At 40.2% G+C, this 26,043-nt stretch overlaps 1 protein-coding gene across 1 annotated transcript in view; it reads right to left on the bottom strand.

The window, feature by feature from the left end:
- Positions 1 to 25,721, bottom strand: part of CSTPP1 (centriolar satellite-associated tubulin polyglutamylase complex regulator 1) — a 79,246-nt gene extending 53,525 nt beyond the window's left edge. Inside the window, exons 1-3 of the mRNA XM_063158950.1 lie at positions 25,611 to 25,721; positions 16,730 to 16,832; positions 880 to 1,010 (exon numbers count right to left, since the gene is read on the bottom strand). Of these exons, the coding sequence (XP_063015020.1) occupies positions 880 to 1,010; positions 16,730 to 16,832; positions 25,611 to 25,656 (280 nt within the window). The 5' untranslated portion in view covers positions 25,657 to 25,721. The remainder of the gene's footprint in view (positions 1 to 879; positions 1,011 to 16,729; positions 16,833 to 25,610) is intronic.
- Positions 25,722 to 26,043: the final 322 nt, after the last annotated feature.

The raw sequence follows: 26,043 nt of genomic DNA on the forward strand, positions 1-26,043 counted from the left end.
TATCTATATTTAAGAGATGGTTCTAGTCTTTCCTGCAAGAAGAAATGAGTCTGAATAGCCTGAAAGAAATGAGGATTACAGTAAAAAAACCCCACCAACATTCATATTTGTACAGCAACTTTCAGTGTATTTGCTTAAAATACCAAATTAAAAAGTAAAACAAAACATAATTTTAGTTGCATGTAGTTACAAGAGTTTATTTTGAACTCTGGCCAGTTCTGTAATACCTAATATACCAAGTGTAATATAAGAATAGCTAGGCATGATAGCACAGTGCTGAGCATTTATTTTGGCACTGGAGCTTTTTCCTTGTGGGTAGGGTTGGGGAAGAGGTCACACAGTTGTCAGTGGTCCCTCTTCCACAGCCATCAGGATTCTGCAGCATCACCTAGCTATGGCAGGACTATTCAGACACAGCTCAGGTGGCAGTGTTAGCTGCCCCTCACCACTGAACCCAGCCTCCTGCAGGCTCCCAATGAAAGCACTCAGGAGCCCAGCTGGCTGAGAATCTCAGCATCCCCTTCCCTCATGCTCCACACCCAATATTCTAACCTTCTCTGGGTCCCAGCCACCAACCTCCAGCACATTTTTTTCCTATCTATCTCAATGCACAGGCCCACAATGTCCTCCCTCTGATCTATTGTTGCTTGACATGCTGTTCTGTTATAGAAGTAGCACTGGCAACAAGGTGCTTCTACACAGCTATATTCTGGGAGCCATTTTTAGCCATTCCACAGGAAATGTGATGTTCTCTCCCCATTAATAATGTTAGGATATTAGAATGCAATGTGAAGGGTCAGTATCTGTAGTGCATGAATAGCCTGGCTAACGATTTTCATGTCAAGGTAACAGGACAGCAGCAGATGCTGGAATACTTGCCTCCATTTTTCCCCACAGTTCGGAAACACCTCCAGAAGGTCCGAAGAAAAGAGGCCCTGTTATGAGGGGTGGCTTGGACAAAGCTGAACTCACGGAACAAGATGTGTGTTCCTTGCCGCACGCTGTTAAAACTGTGGACAGAAAGTCAAAACAACAATGTTAGAAAGCTGAACCAACATGAATATTCTGGGAACAACTAGAACAGCAGCAAGAAAACCACTGGCCATTACATTTTGTGAAACCAAATCTCCAAAGTTTATACCCATCTGTTCTCTAGAGAGAAAACTATTTGCAAAAACCACACACTGAATTTTAATTATAGGAATTAGAGGTTTGTGAAAGTAAAATTGATTCTAAAGAATCCCAGCAAGAAGTGTCCAAGACCCACTTATTTAAAAACAATCCATTGGAAAATGGCTTGCCAAGAGTAACTGTTGTTTATTTGACCAGAAGATGCCCTTTCTTTTAGTACCTTTGAACTTCACTGCTGTTTACATTACAGTTTTCTTTAAAGCCACAAAAAAATCCTCTTTAAGAGAAGCTTCAAGGTACCATTTCTAGGTTACTGAAAATTGACTATTGGATAAAATTTACTGTATAAAATTTACTGCAGTTGTGATGAAAAGCTGATTGACACACCACTAAACAACCATTTGCACTAATGCATTTTGAAAAAAGTAGTTGGTCATTATGATGAATCTTCAATTCAACACTCATGTTTTTGTATTTTAGTATAAATTTCTAAAATATGAGTTGTAAGCACTTTAGGCTAACTTATTATAGCAAACATTTGTCTTACAAAGGTTTCTCTGAAGTGCAAGAGGTTCTCCTTTGGGCATGGTAAAGCTCAACATACAAGAACAAAAGAAATGCAAATACAAACATTATATACCAAAAGGTATAATGACAGGGTTGCCTCAAAGATAGATTTTGTGCATTTCACTTGGCATCATGCAAGTGGGACAAAGCTTTGAAACACTCCAGAGAGATCATTAAAACATTCACTTGGGACAGCAGCTTAACTCTCCCTCATAGATGAGAATTAATGAAAAGATACAAGTTTACTTTCATCACAGCAGATCCTCTCCATAGGTAGCATCTCTGAAACAGACAAAATCTGGCGGTCAGTGTGAACCCTCTCAGTCTGCAATTTTAAATCACCTCTTTTAATATAAAGACTTTAAATCACTTTATCCTTCATAAAACAGAAAAGGGTCTCACATTTGAAAGAGAATTATTCCACACAGACTTCAGCAAAATTTGAGTCATGTAACAACTGGGTGTGGGTGTGGTGTGTGTGTGGAGAGAAGCCATTCAGTTTTTACAAAAGGAATCACCATTTCTCATTTTTAATATCCTGGTTCTCAAACATATGTGAGCAAAGAGAATCTGTTGTCATGTGTTGAAAGGTAGTACAGAACATAGTTTCTAGCCCCCCTACCCAAAAGGAAATGTAAATAAAATAAGTACAATCGCTTTATGATTAAGAAACACTCATAACATTTGAATCCTGGAATCAGGAATATTCTTCCTGTAAATATCATGGACACATACAGTATTTCATATTTATGAAACCTTATTCATGCAAAATAAAGCACAACCATTGTCCCAAGAGATTAAAGTAAATAAATAAATCATGTGCTGGATCCAAATACGCCAAAATTACATGACTATCATTGCAAGCAAAGAGTGTTCGTTACAAAGCACTGTCACTCACTGCCTTAGAGTTAACAAGTTCAGAGTAAGGTAAAGTAACTTGCAAAAAGTCCCAAAAGATGCCTGTGACAAAACTGGAAATGGAATTTCAGATCTTCTCATCCCAAACCACAGCCTGTATGACTTCTTTCATTTCTGATCTGCATTGTTTCACTCATGAAAGACTGATGGACAAAAGAAGCATACAGATGAAAAAGAAGAAAGTTGGTGTAACAGAAGAAGTCAGCTTTCAGAAAGAAAACACACATAAGGGAGACATTTTGGAAGAGAAAGAAAATGAAGGCACAATGACACAATGAAATGCACCAAATTATGCTGCTCAGAACATCTACAGAACATGCAAATTTTGGAAGCAGATCCTGGCACAATTGTAATGGAAAGGTCCAGACATGAAGCCAACATACTATTAATTCACAGGAGACAGCCCCACTATATTACTCCTTATTTCTAATAAGCAAAAACTCTAGTCACTCACTTTTTCAGCATGGGATGGTTTTAAACCTACCAGGCAGAAGGGTATGATATCATTTGTTGCTTACTCAGTTAAAAGAGTGGGTGGATATGCTGGAACATCAGCACACCTGGTCGTGCTGACAGCCAAGTGCCGCCAGCTAGTTGAGTAAAGGAGGATTTTGTTTAACTATACAATGGAAGGATTTTCCCCCAAAAGCTCAAGATTGCAAGCCTGGGAGTCAGAATTTTATCCCAGTTAAGATGCTACATTTCAGACACCCTATACTTACATTCCTTTTTATAAGTAGTAAAAGTTCAGCTCAAAGGAATCAGCCCATGATGGAGCTATCCAGCAAGCAGCCCAATGACAAATCTATTCTCAGATAGGGTCAAGATCACTACAAGGGACAGGAACACTATATATTTTGAATAAACTATATATGTTGCAATTCCTAGATCATGGGCAGATGGCCAGTACCAAAATAACTTGGCCATCTTTTTTTTAACAGCTGCCCAGAGATGAAGATACCATTAATGTGGCAATCTTACAGGTAAACATTTCTAGAAGAAAGAAAAATTATGACAACCCAAAGTTGTTACATGTATTCAAACAGTAAGTAGGGCATATGACCCACACCTTACCTTGATTTTTATACATGCAAACAGATGTTTTTCACAATATCTTTTGAATACAGAAATGAAATAAGCTGCACTCAGAGGAATGGCTTAAGCAAGATATCAACAATAAAGGAGCAAATTTCACCATTAAGCTCAATCATTCTCAGCAAGTTGAACAGCTGCTGAGATTCTTCCCTTAGGATTGCTCAGTCTTCCCTCTATCTGTCCTCCTCTCAGTGAACAGCTCATACGGTTAGCAAAGTTAAGTGGCCAGAGCTTTTCAGCACATTTGAAGAATAAAGACTTAGGAAAAAAACAGGGTACTTCAACAAGTTATTACTTTGTCCTCAATCATTTAGAAATGGGTTTGGGAACCCAGAAGTAGGGAAAACAATGTTTCACTTCTCTGGTTAATTGCTCTTTTTCCTCTTTCAGGCATTTAAAGTGTAGCCATCTGCAAGAGATTCCTTCTAGAAGAAAGCTTTCAACAACTGTGCAGTCTCCAAGCCTCCTATTGCAAACCTAATGATTGCTTCAGTCCTCTACCAGTAAATAGAGTAGGAAAATTAGAAGAGTAACAACAGTTATTAATGATGTGATTTTACTTGTCTTGCTGAAACCAAGACTACAAATTGAATTCAATGTTCATTAGTTAACACCAGTTTACTGTGAGCACTCATATTTCACACAAGAATTGTTAGGCAACTGGATACTCTGTTAACAAAACAGCTTTTTCCATTCACTTGTGAGAAAATCCTGAAGAAAGGCGAGAGAAGAATAAAGCAAGGTTCTCAGCTGATGGGGATATCTAAAGAAATTCTTACTGTAGGGGCTTCAGGATGCTTTCTCACTCCTTTCCTTTCCGTGCCCCAGAGCAGCCAAACCCCAGAACAGTCTCCTCCACCACCACTGCTGAGAGGGCTGCATCTGGCAGCACACCCAGGCTAATCTTATGGGATGGCACATGCACGTGAAGGGAAGAAAAAAGATTTGGGAGGAGACTGTGCTAAAACAGCCGCAGCTCTCAAACATGGCTGTGCTGGGAATCCTAGCACTCAGGTGCCGCTTCTCTGAACAGAGCAGCTTTCAGAAGGCTTTGTCTTCTTGTGTATTTACTTTTCGGCAACCTGCCAGAGTCCAGAAACTTTCAAGCACTCTTTTCAAACCTTTGGACTTCTAAATAGATTGTAAAAGTCCCAGGATACTATGGTAACATCTCAATTGAAACCCATTGCAGCAGTTAGCCTCTGCCTGCTGAACTCAGGCAAAGCCAAATACGCACAATGCAGAGTCCCAAGTCCTCGAGAAGGACAGAAGAGCTTGCCAGGACCCTGCTGTCCCCCTAGCAGGTGCCACCTTTGGTTACCATGCAAAGAGCTGAACAAGTTCACAGGACCCCTCCTCTACCAAGTGGAAAACAAGGGACAATGACCATATTTCCTTAATTGACAGCATTACTGCTTGCACTTTCGATCAAGAGTATGATGAAGAAAAAATTTTGAAGGCTTCTTGAGCATAAACCACTTACACACTCCCCCACACACCCTTCTCTTGCCAGCTACATAAGTGTCTAAGCCATTAAAACAGAGTTGAGTGTCTCAAGCAAAAATAAGGTAGCCTCAAATGCAAAGCTGCTGTCAGAGGCTATGTTTAGTCTGACTGAAAGGTCTGTAGAGAAAAGCAGTGCAGAGGATTTGATGTCAACATCATGGGCATCCCAGGATTTGTTTTTCTTGACACATGCCCTGGACTACTTCAATTTAGTCCCATTGACTGAATGCTCATTTGCAGAAGGAACACATCTTCCAGTTGAGCCCCACCTGAAAGGAGCCAGAGCTCCAAGACTGTTTCACTGTGTGAACTAAAGCACAGTAAGTAGGGATAACCAGGAGTATTAGGATTAGAGACTATGCTACAATGGGTAACAAATAACTAGCTCTAGCAATAGAAAATACTGAAATGCAAAAGACTTTACAAAACCGGAAATTTCTATTGTTAAATAACGCATCCACAACAAAAAAGCATCCCCAAATAACCAACTGCACTTAGCCTAAGGCTATGCTCTGAGATAGTAAAGTGAGGTTTACCTTGCCTAGAAGGAACCCTGAGAGGGAACACTTAAAACTGGAGGCATAACTGGGTAAAAAAAAAAAAAAAATCACCGTCGTAGTGATTAGATTATTGCTGTATGAATGTACTTTAAGATCATTTTATTCTTCACCTCTTGGTTTAAGACTTCTACAATATTTGCAATATTCAGATGAATCACTGAACTGCTTTTTTAGCTATCCCCCTTGGAAAGTAGAGTAGGACTATGAGCATTCCTCAATTCAAAGCCATTGTTTCAAGTGCTTTTTTAAATTCCACACATCTTAAAACTTGGGACACTGAGGTCAGCCTCAAGGAAACCACCATCTCCCTCTAACGAAATTAGCAGTGCTTTTTAGGCATTTCCTTGGAAATGTGTTAAGACAAAACAGATGCTGTAAGTTATTCCTGATGACTGGCTTTAAGGGAAATAGTTTTTTTAAACAACTAGGCAGATAGGAAATCATTAACATAAAAAAATTTTGGCAAGATTGGATGATATAAGACTGCAAACACAGAGACTGGATCATTTGAGATCCTTCCTGTCTCATGCACTCAAGATTACTTCAGCTGAAGGGTGTGGAAAGAGGGAAAGAAGCGACAAATTTTAATTATCTGTTTTCAGACTACTTGATATAGGCTAGAAATCTCTGTATTCGTGGCAGACTTAATGCAGGTGGTACAAAGATTATCCCACGTACTGGGATGAAGGAAATTAACCACAGCACCTGTGACAAAGCTCAGAGTAGGCAGTGAACAAGCTTTCTTATGTTGCTTTGTAGCAAATCAAACCCTCTGAGACCAGTTTACAGATTCTGGAGAAGGAAAGGATTAAAGGAGTTGCTGCGCTTGCTTGTTATTACCCAGAAAGCCTTTATCTTTTTTTAGAGTCTCTCTCCCTTAATTTTTCATATGCTAGGTCAGTAATTTAACACCTCAAGCCTTGAAAATCCCAAGCTAAAATGACCATACTGTGTTGAATTAGTAGCCCAGGATTAAAAAAAAAATAAATTAAAAGGCAAATGGGGAGGGGTGGGGACGTGGGAATCTTTAAAAACAGAGGCCTTTTGATCAGAGCAGCATCCTGCAGTTTGCTGTAACTCAAGCTGACCATTCTTACATGGCAGGAATTAAGGACTCCCCCTGCCAGGCAGGGCCCTATTAAAACACAATAGCTGTTTGAAAAGGGTAAGCAAGCTGATATGGATATAATAGGCCACATATTGGGGCCCCTTTCTACTGTGAAATAAAGCTTCTTCTTAGAATTATGAGCTGGGAAGCCCAGCATTCAGGAAGACGGGAAAGGGCATACAATGAAAGACCATAAATAGCCCTGCAGAAGCCCTCCAAGGTGCTTAAGGGAAAAGTAAAGAAGCCTTCACAGATAAGCATCAATCACCCATGACCAGCTCTTTCAGTCTGATCAGGTGCAATTTCAAACTACATGGTGCTTCAGTGAGTCTGGAGAGGTCTTGCTGGTATAAACAGAGATTTTTTACAGTAGGAAACTGTCTAAGTTGCATACCACAGGAATGGCTGCATGAACACCATTATAACTAGCTTTTATGGAGAAGACTGCAAGTTGCTACCCAGCTTCCCTCAAAAAACCCTGGTTTTTTCTGCCCAAACCTAAACTAAATACATAAATAAAAAACCAATCCAAAATTATAACTACACCAGGAAAACTGATAACTCTCCAGCTAATCTATTTAGTATTTGTTCAAGTAGTCCAACTTGGCATTTTGGGGCAAGAAGAAAATTCCTTCTGAACTGCTCTATAACTCTCTATATTCTGAGGGTATGGGAGCTGCAAGTCCTCTGTTAGCTTCATTATCATACACCATGATCTCTATTCTTTGGCTTCCTTTATTAACCAATGATTATTTCTGTCCTCACTGTCGTGTTGTGGAATTCATTCACTAGATTTAAGATGCCACAGAAACCATACCATGAACCTGTGCTAAGGGTGACAGGATGGCACAAAGACGAAAAACACTATTAAAAACACAAGCCACACAAGGTAGTACTCTGATTTCCTCTTATCTAACACTTCAGACAGTAGCTATGGAATTGACATTGGCTGGAGATGGATTTTGATACCAAAGCATAAATGTCCCCCAAAGGAGGAGTATGGATTTGAAACTTATTGAGGAACTGCACCCATCTTGAACTCCTGAGATCAAAGTAAAACGCCATGTAAAAGCAAATTGACTTTGTAGAAAGTTGAGGCCAAAGCATAAGTACAAGTAAGGGCCTGCTTGCTCCATTCTGCATGAATTCTCCTGATGTAAGACAGTTCCATGTTTAATAAACTAGACTTTTAGTTATTTTAAAAGGTAGCAGCCCAATCATGTTATGGCTGTGGTGACGCACAAAATACTGAAATATAACTGAATACCTGTTCCAAAGAGATTCGACACTGGTGCCATGCAAACAGATTCCCTATTTGCTCATTTCAGCCTTCCTTTGACTGGAGAAATTCAGAGAAAGAAATTTACAACTGGTACTCTGTCATCCAATTCAGTTGCCTTGGCAAGGACTATAGCACATCAAAGACTGAGCAGCTTCCAATATTTTCATCATGGCAACAAGTGAACCTTGCCAAAATTCCCTAATATAGATGAAGTTACATCATTTGACATTAATGCTAACTCTGCATTTGGAGATTGCTTAGCTAAACCACTTTGTGCTCATTACAAGTTCTTGGCTACAGTGTTGACCAAATACAGTTTGTTTAATTCACTTGAAGATACACAGTAATATTAAATTTGCAGGACATGGTTATTGCAATTCACTAAAGCTAATGTATTCTGGGATCTGTATGGTTTCAACATAGCACTGCACAGAAAATCTCAGGTTCTCTGAAGATATGCAGATTTCAAGAAACTAGACTTTTTGTTTTTCTTGCTATTGTTTAGTGCTGTTTTTACAGAAAAGGAAGATAAACCATATTTCAAAAATGCATTTTTCAGGCTTACAAGACTTTTGGTGTTTGATATTACTGGAGATGCAGATATAGTTAAGGGATTTTATCCTGTAAAGGATAAGAAATCCTATTATGGGATCTTATCAGATTCCATTGCTGCAAACATTTGCTGATTTTTACAGTTTGACATACCTAATGTAAAAAAAAAAAAATTCCATCTGTTGGTCTTGTCCACAAGGGAACACATCCTCTTAGCATAGCAATTAGAAATGTTCCTCAAGGTTTTCTGTGATTCCTCAACATTTTGCAGCCTAAGAACAAACACAAAAGTCCTTCCAACAACACAAAACTGGGAAAAAAACCCAAACCAACAACAGAAAACCAAACCCCAAATTCAATTTGGATCCATCTTTCCTTAAAGCTATTTCTGGAAGAAATAAAGTGTTCCTTAAACTTACACTACTTGATTCCAATTTAATAGGAAGCCTTATAGGGTTAGACAGATGTAAGCCAAGAACTCTAAAACTGATCTCCTATATACATGAAGTAGCCTAGACCCATGCCAAAGTGCTTCATTAAAACAAGAACTAAACCATGTGAGTTAGTACCACAGAGAGAGGTACTACTATTCATGAAGTTACCATGTATCCAACAGTGGTACTCTTATTGCTGAAAACATCAAAAGCTTTATTGGAGGAAATCGTACGTTAAAAAGAAAATATTGCTAACAGAAAATTATAAAACTATGCCTTTCATTCTTAAGAGTAATTTTTAAACTCCCACATACAATATGGGGAAAAACACCATGTACCAAATTTTCTATGCTGCTATGTTTTTTCCAAAGCTGCTATTCTTGAGGGCATTTCTACTGAATTCCAGTTCCCAATTTCATATTACTAAAACATTTTCCTTCAAAACACTTTGAGAAACTGCAGGAAATCCAATCTTTCAAGCAAGTGACCAAGCATGAGGTAGATTACTGCTTTATATACACATTGCAGACTGTATGCAAAAGACTGTAAGTAGTCCCACTACATCTGTGGGGGATATATCATTATTTATGTTTCTCATCTCTTCCTATATATTCCAACAGTGACTCAGCAAGCACAACTGAGCAATTTTCCAGAATGATGGGGAAAGTTGCTGGTCAAACAGTTATATCAGCATTGAATAATCTAATTTGCATCACAGCAAACTCTACTACAGACCTTTTCTCAGTGGAAGATGGACAATATAAGATTTCCAGAGCTCCCCAATTCTGACTTGAGGGCCCTTGCACTTCTGCAAGGATAGAAACAAAACCACAACAGAGATGCATGATAAGAAATGCAAGAACAGGGCAGGAACCAGCCAATATCACAGATATAAAATAAAAAAAAAAAAATAGCAGACTGATGGAGAAAGTAAAAATAAACAGAAGACTCTGTGACATCCCAGGAATGCACATTGATATGTGATGCACACTGCCAGCTCCTGTCCAGCCTTTCATCCACCAGTATCCCCAAGGCCTTCTTGGCAGGGCTGCTCTCAATCTGTCCATCCCTCAGCCTGTAAAAGTTCATACATTTGAAGTCACAAAAGCCTGATCCTAACTCCCAGCTGGTACCATATACTTCTCCAATTTTGTACTAGTAATATCAGCAACTATGATGAAAAACAATAAAAAATTGGAAGCATAAACGAGAGTTTTACTAGAGTTAAAAACTAAAGCTAGAGAGAAGATAGTACATTCAACCCTAGCACATAGAAAAGGTGCAAAGTTAACTCAGATATATATTGTCTTGATGCTTGTACCATTTGCCACATTCCTGGACTCTGGCTTTTGGGAAATTTCTTTCCAGTTTTATTAGCTATCCACACCACCTGTATGCAGTTGGCTTTGATCAAAAGGAAGCTCAATTTCACGGCACATGTGTTGCATTTCAACCTTCAAGGCTGTAAGAAAAAAATAAAATATACCAAATTTCATACGGTCTCCATAAAGTAGTCAGCCAACTCTTGCTGCAGCTATTCTGAAAAAGACCACAAGTAAGTATGTAATTTCCATGATGTGAAGGAATAGGAAAGAAGTGGGCAAAGACTGCACTGCTACTCCTGTGGGTCTATACTAGGAGCATCACAATCTGATCACACTGCACATGGAAACTGTGATTACCTCTCTTCAAAGAGCAAGAGCACAGTGCAGGTCAAGTCAGTATGTAAGCACAGACATCATGGATAACTACTCTGTGCTGACAAGATGCTGATATCCAGTATTAACATTCATATGCTTTGGCAAATCCTGCAGATTCTTTTGTCACCAAGCAGTATGAGAAGTTTCTTATGTGGAGTATATTACCACATAGAGCATCACTGGTAAATACTTTCTTTTAAGTTCAGTTCTGCTACTGCTTTGCTACAATTGTTCCAAGATAATCCTGTTTACAAAAAAGATTTTTTACCTTTTCATCCCCCTTGTATTTCTTTGCAAGGGACACATCTGAATATCCACTCATTTGTAAGATTCTCAAGTGTAAGGTAAGACAATACTACATTTTCTAATATATTGGCAACATGTACAAACTACAGTGGGAATTGTGTTATTGAGATTAATATATGCATTTTTTCCAGCTGTTTACTCAACAGCAATTATCCCAATCAGCATATTTGTCAGGTTAGGACTTGCTGCAATGTTTGTTACAGAGAAATTACTCTGGGAAAATCGGGAGTTCATAGATCCTGGCTGCCATATCAAAATCCCAATGCTATTTCTCCCATAAAGGAATTCTAAAATAAAAACATAGGGTGACAGATACACAGGTACCAGACAAAATTCACATAATTTAAATGTCATATAGAGTTATCCACAACCCCTAGATCTTCCATAGCTCTCATACAAAACACATACCCCATGCACAATGGGCAGGAGGTACTGAAATCCCATTTCTAAGGTGGGCTGGAAAAATTCAATTACAAGAGAGTTTGCCCTTCTGACAATGCTTCTCTGTAGAGGTGAGACTGGAAGGCAACAAAGGGACTAACAGAAAGGCTTTGTGTCCATTAGCAACACTCTTAGTGGAGAAATATGCAATTACTATAGGTTCCCCAGAAAGATTTATCAACAAATTCAGTCCTGCAAATCCATTGTAGTCTGTGGAGAGACACTTTCAAAATGTTTCTTTCACAGCAACTTATACACATTAACTGCACAACCTCCTCAGAGCTTCTGGCACAAGTGCTGTGTCTGAGTTCATATATTCACTCTCTTTCCACTGATAACTGAAGAGCAAAGGAGAGGCAGACAGCAGTCATAGGCAGTGCCCCAGGGGTCAAGGAATCCCACGTAAAAGCTTGTCAGGAACCATCAAGCACATTATCCCAGCTGAGATTTGCAGCCCAAAGGGGTGCAGCACAGCTAGGTCATTGACAGCAGCAGCTTGATACTGATCACATGGCTCCGTGCAGTCTTGCCTTGAATGGCATCATTTTATCTTTTTCTCTCCATAGTGGAAAACATGTAGGAATCAGGATAGTATTTGAAGAACACATGAAATGTTGTGGGGTTTTTTGCAATTGCTCAGAAGATGATATCAGAGAGAATATCAATATTTTAGGTAATATCCTAAGAGTATTAATATCTCACAAGTACTACTGATTTGCCCAAAACACAAAGAACTAACACTAAAAATCCCCAACAACCAATGCCCCTCCCCCAAACAGTTGTACTGAAAAATTCAAATGAATGGCTTCATCTCTCAGAAGGGGAATCTGGCACAACTTGTCAAAGCCCTAAGGACCTTCTCACTACTGTTTTTGCTGTTTGTACTGTAATTGTACAAAGTACAGAGTCGACATTCTACAATGCTAGGTGCTGTAAAGTACATGCAGTACAATATCACTTCTGTCTTGAAGAGCTTACACTATCCTTGCAAACAAGACAAAACAAGTTACTCTGAAAAGGGGAAAGATGCAGAGCAGATGACAGCAAGATGATGACGGTGATAAGGCCTACATACACAGATGCAAAGAAAAAAGAAAATTGATGGCTCTAAGCTAACTCTAAGAATCTCTCCTTTTCATAATCAGATAATTCAGCTTATTTCCAGTTGCCAATTAAGGTTGCTTTCAGTGAGTGGCTTAGTTCTCATGGGCATCCCATCTGTCTTGTTCCTGGCCCTTCCCCCCTGCCCTCCTCCCCCAAGGGTATTGAGACATTTTTAAAGAGAAGGACATTGTTTACTCTACAGATTTATTTCTGTTATGTTGTACAGCAATAAAGGACTGAACAAGCCAAAAGTTTGTCTGATACCAAAGCCTGTGTCTATTGCCAGAGAAAGCCAAAGGAGCAGTATCACATTTGTCCCTAAGGAAAGAGTTGAACAAATCATTCCAGCCAATCCAGACAGCAAGAGAAAATGAGGTACATTCATTGCTAGAAGTTGATACTTCTCATCATGATAACATCTTCCTTCCCAAGGATCCCAAGCTATATAGCACTGTCAGTCTTGTTACTAGGAACAAAGCAAATGTTCCTTCCTGTAAAACAAGGCTCTACACAGTGCTGAGCTGGTATTTTGAATTGCCAGGCACAAAACAGATCTAAAAGCTGTATCTGACCCTCAACCCTGTCACACACACCACAGATACCTCCTCAGATAAATACTGTTAAACTGTCACATAAGATCCAGCAGGGGCGTTCAAATTAGAGCCAGCAGAAACACTCTTTAGAGGAAAAGGGGATCTCAGCCATCAGTTTGCAGAGTCCAGAGGAAGCAGTGCTACATCTACATGCTAAAAGTAAGAATTTTTTCTCAGTCACACTCCAGCTAGCAGGTGGTCAAGACATATTTTGCCAGAAACAAAAGAAAAGAAGAAGTGTTTTGTGACAAGAATATAGACTCAGAAAAAAAAAAAAAGTCCATTCCCTTGTCTCCAGTTCACTTGAGTTTGATTTATCAAACAAACAAAGTTAGGGAAAAACAGTTTCCTAACCAAGGTAAGTTACAACTGGTTATTTTTGAGCTTTCCAAAGAGTCTTGAAAAGAGCAGCACATCTACCTGCATGCTGGAAGAGAAAGTTTCAAGCAAAGGGTTAGCTTACAAGAAAAGTAAAATGTACTAGTAGGAAGTCTCTTCATCTGTTTGGTTTTTTCTTGCTGGTGCTTTAAGCTGAAATGAAAAAAAGACACAGACCCTTTTAAGAGCCCAGAAAATATAAAATGGGATGCTATGCACATTCCCTCTGCGTGATCAAATGCATTAGAATGAGGGCCCTGTTTTTCTTCAGTATAGAAGAGATCAAGAAAACAGGATGATAAATAATGTATAGGGGGAACATGTTCCTTTAAGATATGTTGGCACAGACATCAGGCTGGAAGTAGCAAAGCAGCATTAGTGTGTAATTACACAGAGGGTTTTCAAGAGTCTGCATTTCATGAAGATTCAAGAGCAGAGCTGAGATTTCTCAAGCTTGTAATGAACAAATACCAGTAGCATTTCAGCATATCTATAAAGTCAAGATTAGTCCTAAGAGAGGCATAATTTTACTTGTTTAACTAAAAGATGTGGATTAATTGGCAGAGGGGTGATTGATCTCTGTTCCTGTAAGGGTCAGGAGTGAGCCAGATGAGGGAAGCCTCAAGGTACTCCCAGGATTGAAAGCAGATGTCCACATGACTGGAAGAAATGAACACTGGAATAAAGTGGGAGAAAAAACTATCCTTGAAGACTAAAACTATTCTTGAAGGAAAACTGTAGAGATCAAGGTTAGTCCTCTGCAATCAGCAATCACAGTGCTAGATGGTGGAGAGCAGTGAAATACATACCCAATTCTGTTTCTTAGAAAAAACTGAAATACTCATTGCCAGCAAAACACTTTCTGCTTGATCCATACAGAACTAAATGACTGCATAATTTTCAATTCTGAAATTTCACTCAGGTATGCTAAGTCCCAACAAACTTTTCTTAATTACCAAAAAAACCCAAGTTGTTGTAACTGGCTTAAAGACTTGAACTGACATGGTAAAGTGGGGCACTGCAATGCATGATGGAAATGCCATCAGGTTGCCCTTCAGCAGTGAATCCAGCAGAGAGGTCCATGGAACATCACTACATTGAGAGGCATGCCCTCTGAAAGGAGTTTGGAAAATATCTAATACCTGTCCTTGACAGATTAATTTAATTTCTGAAAAGTTACAGAAGTCATTCTTTTACACCATAAAGACTTTAAAAACAATTACTTGTTTGGGCCTGCCAAACTGCCCGCTAGCTTTCTAAACCTGGGCTCGGTCTCTAATTTTAAGTCAGTATAAATAGGGAAAAGACAATTTTAAAAACTGGACATCCTAATACCAAGTCCCTTCATCTCAGATCTGCAGCATACTTCAAAATATGTCCATTCCAATCCTCTCCTTCAGAAAAACATGGATTATGGAAAACACTAGGACAGTGCCCACAAACCTTCTGGAATCTCACAAGTTATCTTTGAGCTTGAAGATGCTGAGACTGAAGATCAAGTTTATTTGCTTGGGAAAGAAGTGTAGCCTTCAAAGCACAGCAGGAACAAACATTGAGTGGATGAACAGAAATCTTCTGGGCAGTGAGGGCTCACCACTAAGCCATGGGAGCCAGAACATATGACATTTTCATAATATGAAACTTCACATTCTACACTCATGTTGGCTATCATTTATTCTCCACTTTCAATGAAGAATCCCACATTTCAAATCTTCACAGCTCTCAAAATTACTAAGCTTGTTTGTGCTCTGGTATGGGGAGACAGTTTCATCTGCTGAACTCCAGATATTTTAGAAAAGAAAAAGAAAAAAGGAGAACTACTAGTTCTGTATTAGAAAATGAATGAAAAAGAATCCTTTTCCTACAGGAAATATATAATCCTATATTCCTAGATATATAATATATAATAGATAATATTATAATATATAATACATAATAAATAAATTTTTATTTTTATATATATATAGTCCTATAATCCTTTAATGAAATCAGAAACTCCACAAGACACTCACTGTGAACAAGAAAACACTGTAAAAATTGTATCTCTGAAAATAAATGGGAAAAACAGGATCTCCAGCACCTAAGTCAGTCTGAGGGTTTTGCTCTATGGTGATGGCTTTGTTCATTATAATGGTTTTGAATCACTACTTATTCTTTTAAAGGTAGAAGAGGAACAGGAAGTGAAAAGAAAATGGTTATCACATCAAGATGAAGAAATACTACAGAGCATTTTGAACAGTTTCACTGTGTGAACAACCTCTTGCTCACCATTTAATTTTTGAAGTATATATATGATCAAAAGTTTAGAAAGGACACAGAAGAGTCAATTTGAAATTAGAAGCAGGCTAATCTGCAGAGATGCCTCAATGACAATTTCAGCCGGGTATTTCAAAGCCACCTTGCCCTCGACTCTGGTAAAGAAATCCTGTTGCTGGGTGGAGGTCATTGTAATCCTGCTCTTTATCTTTCTTAACTATTTGCTCAGCTGACTAATGTCAGTATTACTTTCTCTGGACAGCAAGCACATAGTTTTTCCCTCAATAATTTTCTTGCGAATTAGTAAGAAGAGACAGTGCTCATGTCCAGTACTTAAGGACTTACCCAGGTTTTAAGGGAAGAAGGGACATCCTATTAAAGCATTTAACAGAACAACAATCACACAAGGATACAAACGATTCAAATTCATACTCAAGGAAGAATAAGTGCTGCTGAAACCAGCAGCAGTCTGTGAAACAGTTTACTTTAGTATTTCTCAAGCAGTTTGATACTAACAGTCCTGACCAAGAGAAGCAGAATTTGGTTTTCCATGTTTTTAAATCACTGTTTCCCAGAGTGACTGCTTTACACGAATGTTTGTAATAGAAGAGGTACTGAACTGTACAAAACTCACTACATTTCCAAAACACACTCAGGCAGCCCTTGACTAACCCAGTAAAATCCAGCATTCACAACATAACCAGCACATGTCCAGCACATTCCATTCTCCATGTATTCTGTCTGTTTCCAAAAGCCCTCCTCAGGCTGGCCCTATTGGCAGCATCCTGATGTACTTACTATTCAGTGAAGAACCTGGCAATGCCATACTGACTGATATCTTCTCTGTTCTCCAGCAGCTGACTCACTGCATCTTCCATGTATGTGAGGACATGTCGCTGAGCTGCAAATAAAAAACAGTAAGAGACAGAAGTTAGAATATAAGGGGCCTTCCCAGAGCCAGACAAGCCCAGCTGTGTGCCTTACACAAGACATCAAGCATCTGCTTCCTCAATTAGAGAGTGGAGGTTTCTTTCTCCCAGAAATAGATAGCAAAATTCATCACCTAAATCCTGCTTTCCTTCCTGGCTACACAGAGTTAGTCATTAACAGCACTAACCCTTTTTTAGAATCCCCTGAGATTTTGGTATTGAAGGAAGATAAGGAGTTGTGAGGCAGTTTCACTGGAAAATGCTTACTCCAGAGGAGTTCCTGCTCTCTGTTCTGGGCCATCTTTCCTACACAGATTGTCAATGCTGTTTTGATGGGCCTGTTGCAGAGCTTTAGGTGTTCTTTACTTTCCCCTCTATACCAAAGCCAAGTAGCTTTAAGGTTGCTTTGTAAAGGTTTCCTCCTGAAGGTGCAAATAAAAGTACATCTGTTTCCAAACAAGCATCAGTGAATGTGGCAGGTGGGGAACAGGTCTGAATGCCAAGAGAGATTTATATTGCTCAACAGCCAGTCTCAAATAACTGCCCAGGCCAAACACAGGAGAATTTCAGAAATGGTGGATCTGCCAATGCTTCACCACAGAATGACACTCACTTATAAGACTCCTGAGTAAAGACAGTTTGGTGCAAGACAAACTGTTTTGCTGCTTCTACAGGGGGCAGACTGTACAAAACAAGCATTTGCCAGGGAGGAAGCAGCACAGATTTACCACTGAGCCCCTTTGATGTTTTTGGCTAGAAACCAAGCTAGAGCAACAAAGAGCCGAGTCTGAGGTGATGTGCCAGCCAGCAAGCAGTAGACTTTCCAAATCTACAAGTTCAACAATCAGAAGACAAGTTACAACGAACCCAGGAAAATCATTCCTAACCTGGAAAGTACACAAACCCTGTTCCCAAACCACACACCTCCATCCTAAACACGTATCCTACTGTACCTTTGCAAGTAGTGTCGTGTCCTAAAAAGAGCAGGAGAAAACCCTTAAGGAATATAGGAAAGGCAAGGGCTGTTCTTGCTCCTTGCCAATCTGCTCCAGACTTGGCAGAATCACCCCCTCACCAGCAACTGTCCAACCTCAGACCCACATCAATATTCTCTAAACCATTTTAATTTGTGTTTAATATCCTGGTAAGCATCAAGCCTGTGCCACTTGATACACAGCATGGAAGGCCCTTTCATCTTAGTGTGGGGTGGACTTCAAGAGAAGCCCGGAAATGATTATTCCCAGTGGATACAGTGATTAAAAGTATGCGTGAATATTGATTGCTATCAGGGGATTTCTCTGCCTAGAACACTTTTCAGGACAATAGTAAAATTGGTTAAGCACACCCTGGAAAATACCTTGCAGCTGATAGCAAAATGGTGAGCCAAAAGTTTAAAGATATTATCTGGCACTAAAAGATACAGGGCGTAGCTTTATTTAATTATTTTAATGCAAAGGAATAAATTTAATTTATGTGAGTGGTTAAAGAAAAATAGCTCTGCGCACCTGTGTCCCCCGAGGGAAGAATGAGTCCGTGCAGCTCAGTCATAGGCTCAAGATAGCAACAACTGGGTAACTTTACTTCAGCCCATCCTTCCTCCCTCCTCCTGAAGCAGTCCATCTCACACTCAGCAATTGTCTCCCAAGGCCCCTCTTGAGGTGTCACATGTACCAGATTATGCCAGGAAATGGTACTAGCAGACAGATTTCCACTCATCTCAGCCTGCAATAAACTTCAGCTCAACTGCAAAACCATTCTCAACACTTTGTGGGGAAGTGTATACTCCTTTCATAGAACAGTCCCTATCAATGAACCATATTTCTCCTTAGAGTCATAAACCTCCCCTAAAAGCCTTTGGGAATAGACAGGCATGGTCACACAGTGCTACACAGCACAATGTAGCTGACCTCTATAATAAATACCTTTGAATCTGCTCCTGGAAAATAAATTAACTTTCAACACAGAATTTTAGACCTTTCAAAATGTACACAAAAATACATAGGTCATCATCGAATACAATTGCTTGTAAAAGGGTATTTCTCTTAGGTTTTTTGTTGCATAGCCTAAGGATCCTGGCGAAGAGCCTCTATACCTATTTCCCAGAAGAGTGGGTAGAGCTGTGGGGAAGGGAAGAAAACTATGAGCAGAGAAATTAAAAGAAAATAGCACTTTAAATCTCCTTGAGAAGTCTCTCTCTTTGTCCCTTTGGCTGTTGTGCTCTTTCCAGGTAGCACAGTTCACACTGCCAAACCAAATTCCAGCTCTGGCTTCCTGTTCACTGACTGCCCAGTTCCATGGAACGATGCAAGTAATATGTTTTATAACCCAACTAATGCTATGCTATACAGGAAAGTCACAGAACAAAATGTAATTTGCAGACAGGTTTTAGCAGGCTAGAGAGGCAAAATAAAGTGCCAGGAGTCTGGTTATAGCAAAAGAGTAGTTCCTTAATTTATACAAGTGGTACTTTCCATAACAAACACTGGAACCATACCGGAACATTAACCATTTATGCAAGCATAGTCAAAAATCTGTGGAGTTCTAGGCAAAATAAATGAGATGATTCATACATTTAATAGATTTTGAAAATTCAGGGATAATGATGTACTGGTTGCTCTCATTTTGAGGCCCTCTTTGCAATAACAAGGCAGCAAGTCCAAATCAGAATGTAAAGCCCAAATACTCACTGTGCTATTACAGCTTTCTGTCTCTACTAATTTTCTTCCTGACAGAACTCCAGTATACTGCAGTTTCCACACAGGAGGTGTTACAGCAGGACATCATCCTCAGCATTTGTTTGTTTCAGGCTTATTGCAACAGAAGTTGCCTACTCATACAGAACTTTCCAATGCAGCCTATATTCTGTAAATATAACAAAAACTCTCAACTCTGAAGTCCCAAGCAAGTACCCCAAACAGGAAACCAGTGTGCCTGCCACACTCATTTAGTAGGTGCCACTCTTTGCTGTCAGGTTTAAAAACTAACAGTTGGGTTTCACAAAGGAATCTGACAGAGGAAGTTCACAGAGGATTTTTCAGCCAGCCCATAACCTGATATTAAGTAAATACCTCTTATCACTAAGCCACTGGCAGTGATGTTATACTTGGAGACTCAGTCCAATCAGTAGCAGCACGTACAGCTCCTCCCAAGCTGCCCCCTGCAGCACTTAAGAGAATGGCCTGTGATACTCACATGCTCACACCCCCTCCATCGCACACATGCCCAATGATTAAAATGAATCTTTGGAATGAATGCACTTTTGGGCTGAATGCAAATTCAGGGCTGAGCAGTGGCTGTTCAATTCAAGTATGGCCAGACCAAGTCATACAAGTCCAAGGCATAATGGGGATTATATCCACAATCTCTATGGATTTCTCTACAGCACATTAGACAATCATAACTAATTCAATTTAGCCATAGCCACACCAAATAATTTTGCATATGTATTTAAAATAGTAAAAATAGTCTTTTTATAAGCTACCAAATTACTTGTTTCAATCTTCTGATAAGAACAAACAATCCACTACTTTGTAGCTTTGATTACACATGTTGTAAGAACAAGCATTGATACTTGAAAAGTCTTGAAGGAAAATTTCATGCAAATAATATCACTGCACAAAACTGAATATATGCACTGACATGATACTGTGTATATGCAATGGTTTTACTATCCAAGTGGATAACTCTCCAGGAGACATGACTTCTTCTGAAACAAGAGCTGTCTAACAAAGCAATTTGTTCTGTACGCACACAGAGGGGCTTTTTGTTTTTTTGGTTTTTTGTTTTAAAGTTGGGGTCATTCCTGGCATAACTGAATATGCTGAAAAATCAGGAGTGGGAATTCCTGGATAAGACCAGCTTTCCTTACTTATTTGCCTCCTCCTCAGCTGAAGTGCTGAAAATACACACTGCTTGATGCAATTAACGTTATGATTAATTTCAGTTATCAGAAGCTTGAGAGCATAACAAGCTTTAATGGACCTGGAGTATTTCTGGTATTTTTAATCTCTGAGAACATATACTGAAAGAGTATTTAGCTATTACCTTATGCTCTCAGAGTACTTGTTCTAAACTGGAGCTTAACTAAGGACTACCTTATTACACACATTGGAAAGATACATCCATAGTAATATAAAATCAATTTCATGCAAATATTACCAAAACAATAATGATGTAAGAGAGAAATAGTAAGGATATAAAGTGCAACAACAAAATCACATCAACTCTGGAAATTCTTCCAGCATCAATGGTTTTTCAGGATGCTCATTATAATCTTTTCAGACATCATTAAGGACTTAATCTCTTCAAATATTGCTAAGAAATGGCCTGGGAAAGAGAAGTGAGTGAACAAAACAATTAACCTAAATGCTACATCCCTGTACTGTCATAGTTCCTTCCAGCTTTGCATAGCTTCAGAGTGTAATTTCCTATTAACCCCCAAAAGCAAAATGTTTTTTGAAGGACAGAACATTTAAGTACAAGTAGACCTTATGATACCCAAGGTATCACCCAACATGAGACGTGCTCTTACTCAGGAGCACATGCCAAGGGGTCACACACCATAGCTACAGCACACTTCATATGTTCCAATTTTCAAACCACTTTCAACAAAAAATTTAAGAAACATTTCCATTTATAATTTAGTCTTGGCCATAGCTGAGAATTTGGTTCAAACAATGAGCATAATACTGCACACAGAGTAACTCAATTGTGCAAGTCCTTCCAGCAGACTGCTTCCTGCAAGGTGTCATACAGCTGCTAGAAACCACCCCCCACCAAAGCAAATCGTTGAGCTACCTTCTCTTTTTTTGTTTCCTTGGGGTTTTTGGAGGTTTTTGTTTAAATCTAAAATTATTAATTGTGGAAGAAATTGTCATTTCAGTTTGTTATAAGGCATTAAGTAGCCTAATGGTTCCCTACCTATTCATGCTCAGAGGGACATATGCAAAGGACTGTACTCTCCAGTTGTGGAACTCTACCTAATTCAGGATCAGATTTCACCTGCACCTTTCAAGTTAAGGTGGAAATCCTGTGGTACAGCAGCAGTGTGGTGGTGAAATCTCCATCTTTTGGACAAAGTATTAGACTGACTCTAAGAAGATTCAACTAACATTGAATCCTTTGCTCTTGAACCCTGAATCTTTAAATATTGAAGATTTAACTAACATTTCTATACGCAAACTCTTAAACATTATATTCAATCTACATTATAGTTGTCCTACCTGTACAACAGAGCAGGAAATAAAATTTTTAAATAGGCATTCTCTTCTTTTTTTCTAGACCATGAGATCTTTAAGTCACAGTGCTCCACAGAAGTTCAACAAATATCTGTACTAAGTGGAGAACCAGTGTCAGCTGAGATGTCTGGATAGCAATGTAACCTATGTGTTGATTATGCTGTTAAAGGAAATTATTGAAATTATTGTATTTGCACTTTCCAGATCAATATTTCTTAAGGCTGTTCAGAAGAAGAGTAAGCCTTAGGCTTCAGCAAAGTCTCCACACAACTTCTCTCTTGGGAGCTACTCAGTTTTGTAAAAGAATGTATACTCTTTCTAATCATTAAACCCAAGACCTTTTATGAGAGATGAGGAAACACAACTGTGTTTCTGGCACTTGATAGGCCCATGCTTTACTGATAAGGCACTTTCCCAGCATCTTACATGCCTTATATTGGCAAAGAAGGACAAGAAACAACATCCTGAAGCTGGGTGGTAGAAGGCAAGAGAATACATAGAAAATAGAAGTTTGGAAATTTGCAGTACTCTACAGCTTTTTCTCCATAACAGCAAATGGGAGCAGGGAAGTAATACAATATGAAGCTTCAGAGACAGCTGCATGAGCAGAACAATACCCCAAGTGCTCTGCTGCCTGCTATAAATAACTGAGCAATCACCAGTTATTAAACCATAATGAGGAAGCCATGAAAAATGTCTCAAATATGCCTCATTTTGCCTACTGTAGGTTCAGTCTCATCCATCAAATGAGAAACACATTATCATCACTGTACCCAAGCAATAAATGCTGTTTATTCAGTGAAACTACTGTTTATAATGTCCTGCTTGTAACAACATCATCTGCACTGTAGCCTTTCTGCCAGTTCTGCAGACCTCATCTCCATTCCTATTCCCTAAGTAAAGGTCATCTCTTTGCTTCTACCTACTGTCTCATTGTGGCATGGGACGTGTTGCCCTGATTTTCATATTCCAGGAATTTTGGCATAACAAACTTTGCAATTATTTTTCATCTTAAGTGAATATTATATTCTCTCCCTGTTCATTTCTGTTTTAACTCACAACTGCTTTTATTTCCCTCTTAGCATTCCAACTGGTTGTAGAAGAATTATCTCAAATAGAGCAGGAAATAAAACAGCAAGTAGCACATTATGTTATTCTGGCTGCTTAATTTATGTGATGGCCTGGTTTTGATAACAGAAAGAGAAGAGGGGAAGAAGGGTTTGGGTGACTTGCCCATTCCAGCTCAAAAATTGCAGGGTCATCTGCTCTGTGAGAGTCAGAGAATACCTTAAGTGGCAAGCTAAGGCAACGCAACTCCAGAATGAAATTACAGAAAGTGAAATTTGTCACAGCTCCTCACAGCCCCACTTCAGACAACTGTACTAACAAGACCTTGAGGTGCACAAGAGAACAAGCCAAATAATGGTGACTTCAGGATGCCAATGCAGAAAACAGAAATGCAACTCAGAAAAACATGTGGGGAGGTGTGTTTGTTTGGGGTGGGAAAAGGGGGAGTTGGGGGTTGTTTTGGTTTGGTTTTTAACCATTTTCCTACTGCTAATACACACTAAACTCCTCAGGATCTGTGAGCAGTTTGGCAAGTTACAAAGTCTCATGAAGGCAGAAAAACTGGTTTCCATAACACTTTTAGCTAACAAGAATATGCTTCCTCCTCTAATAGACAACAGAAACTGCAATCTAAACCCAAGGTATACTAAGTAATGAACAGAACAAACTCTTATACAAGTTATTCTTCACCCTAATATGGTCACAGGTCTTTTTCTGACCCCAATGTCAGAATAATTTAGAAAGTTGTACAAAATGAAAAGGGAATTCCAAATCAGCATGTGGAACAGAGATAAAAGGAGGCTCACTTAAGTGACTAGTAAAGCTGCTTGCACCTAACAATCTTGTACAGATAAGAAATCTCTCTCGTACATCTCATATCTTACCTTCAGATGTGCAACAGAAAACTAGGGTTTTTTTCACACTTTAAGTATTTTTAGTCTGCTTCCTAGATTGTTTTGAGTGATTCAATCCTTACTGACAAGTTTCACACAATTAAAAGGGCCTATTTCATTAAAAACAATTACAAGAACCTGAAACCACGTTGGCTCATTAAGAAAAATAAATTTTACAGGTTTCAACCTAGAGCCACTCTGGAAAAGTCATTAACTATTAGCATGTAGGTTAAAAATAGTGAAGTGGTGTGACAGAACAAACCCAAAGGGTGTGTGTCTAGTGTGTCTACATGGCACTGTGATGCTGTTCTCAAACACCCAAAGCTCCACAACTGAAATCAGCAATAACAACTTCAGCAAGGTGAGTCCCGTGACAGCAGTAAATAAACCTATTTCTGCCTTGAATTTCCTTGACACAGAACAGCATTGCAGTTATGCAGGTATGCACAAAGCACCCTAACAGCAGCCTAGCAGCAACAGCACAGTGAGATTCTACTCTAAGATGACTTAGATCACTCCTTTGCTTAAATGGTTAAACAAAAGTCTTTTAGTCTAGTACCCCCTGCAAGACAAGTTTTCCATTTACAGCAGTGCTTCTGCACTCTTGTTCCATTTTGACTTACAGAAATGGCAAAATCATGATGGAACAAGCAACACAAAGCAATCCAATCCATTCCTGACCTTCCATTGTACAAGAAAACCACAGAAAATTATGTATACCTTGATAAGAGTTATTACCAAACAATCTCTTGGGCCTAGGAAGTAATGGCTGAAGAGCTTCACTCCACAAATACTCTCTTGAACACAATCCAAATGCTTATTACTCGTAATTCATCTCCTCCTCAGCAATTAAATGAAGTCATATTGACTTTATTCCATCCTAATTATTTTTATTTGACACCTTAACATCAAACCACTTTGCTTCTTAGATTCCTGGAACATCAAGCCGTTACGGGCAGTTTAAAAAGGATGTAGTCTTCAAAGCAGTAGCCGCTTCACAGGTTAAAAGATTTTCATTTTATGTAGGAAACAGTATCGATGCTACCTTATTTCAGAACAAAAGAGCAGCACTCCTTCCCATTGCTGGGAAACGAGCACAAAATAAGGACGCTCACCTAGATCTGGGAGCAAAACAGGTTGGTAATGGGCGAAGTCTATCACAGAAAGGCTGGACGCCGCTCGCTATCACATCGCCCAAGCCGACAGCAGAGGAAGGAGAGGCAGCTGAGCTCCCGCCGGCCGCCCGCGGAGACCGCGCCTCTGGGCACCGGAGGGATGAGGGACGCTCCTGTGCCCTCCCAGCTCAGCGCCCACGACCCGCTCTGTCACGGCCCGGCGCTGCCCGCTCCCCAGGCAGGGCGGACACGGAGCCGCTGCGAGCCCCCTCAGCCCGGCCCAGCTGGGGCCGCTCGCCGCAGTCCCCGGAAAGGACGGGCCGGGCGCGGCCACCCCGGCCCCGCCGAGCCCTCCCCAGGCCGGGCCCCGGCCCACCGGCACACCAAGGGGAGAGAACCCTCAGGAAGCGTCCCCGCCCCGCCGCGCCGCTCCTCACCCAGGTACTCGGGCCCGGGCAGCGAGAGCCGCTCGGGGCTCAGCATCCTCCTCCTACCGCTCCCTCCCGGCTTCCGCCCGTTTCCAAGGCGCCCGACGCTCCCGGCGCTGCTCGGCCGCTCGCCCCGGCTGGGAACACGCCCCTCGCCGCCACAGTTCCGCCCGGCAGTCCCATCTCCCGTGCCCTCAGGGGCTGGGGCGAGGCTGGGACGGAGCCCGGGGGAAGGGACAGCGCCCGGAGGAGCGGGGGCTCCGCGGGGGCCGCGGTGGGCGATGCCCCGGGCGGCTGCTCCCGGGCCGAGGGACGCCTCAGAGAGGGGAGAGCGAGTGAGCAGGATGTCCCGAGGAGCTGAAATGGCGAGAGCAGAGGCACGTGTAAAGTCATCCTGATTAGATTCAAGTTGTCTAACTTAAGGTGTCTACTGCTAGGGGTT

This window comes from Melospiza melodia, chromosome 6 (assembly GCF_035770615.1).
Source record: "Melospiza melodia melodia isolate bMelMel2 chromosome 6, bMelMel2.pri, whole genome shotgun sequence".
Classification (NCBI taxonomy): domain Eukaryota; kingdom Metazoa; phylum Chordata; class Aves; order Passeriformes; family Passerellidae; genus Melospiza; species Melospiza melodia.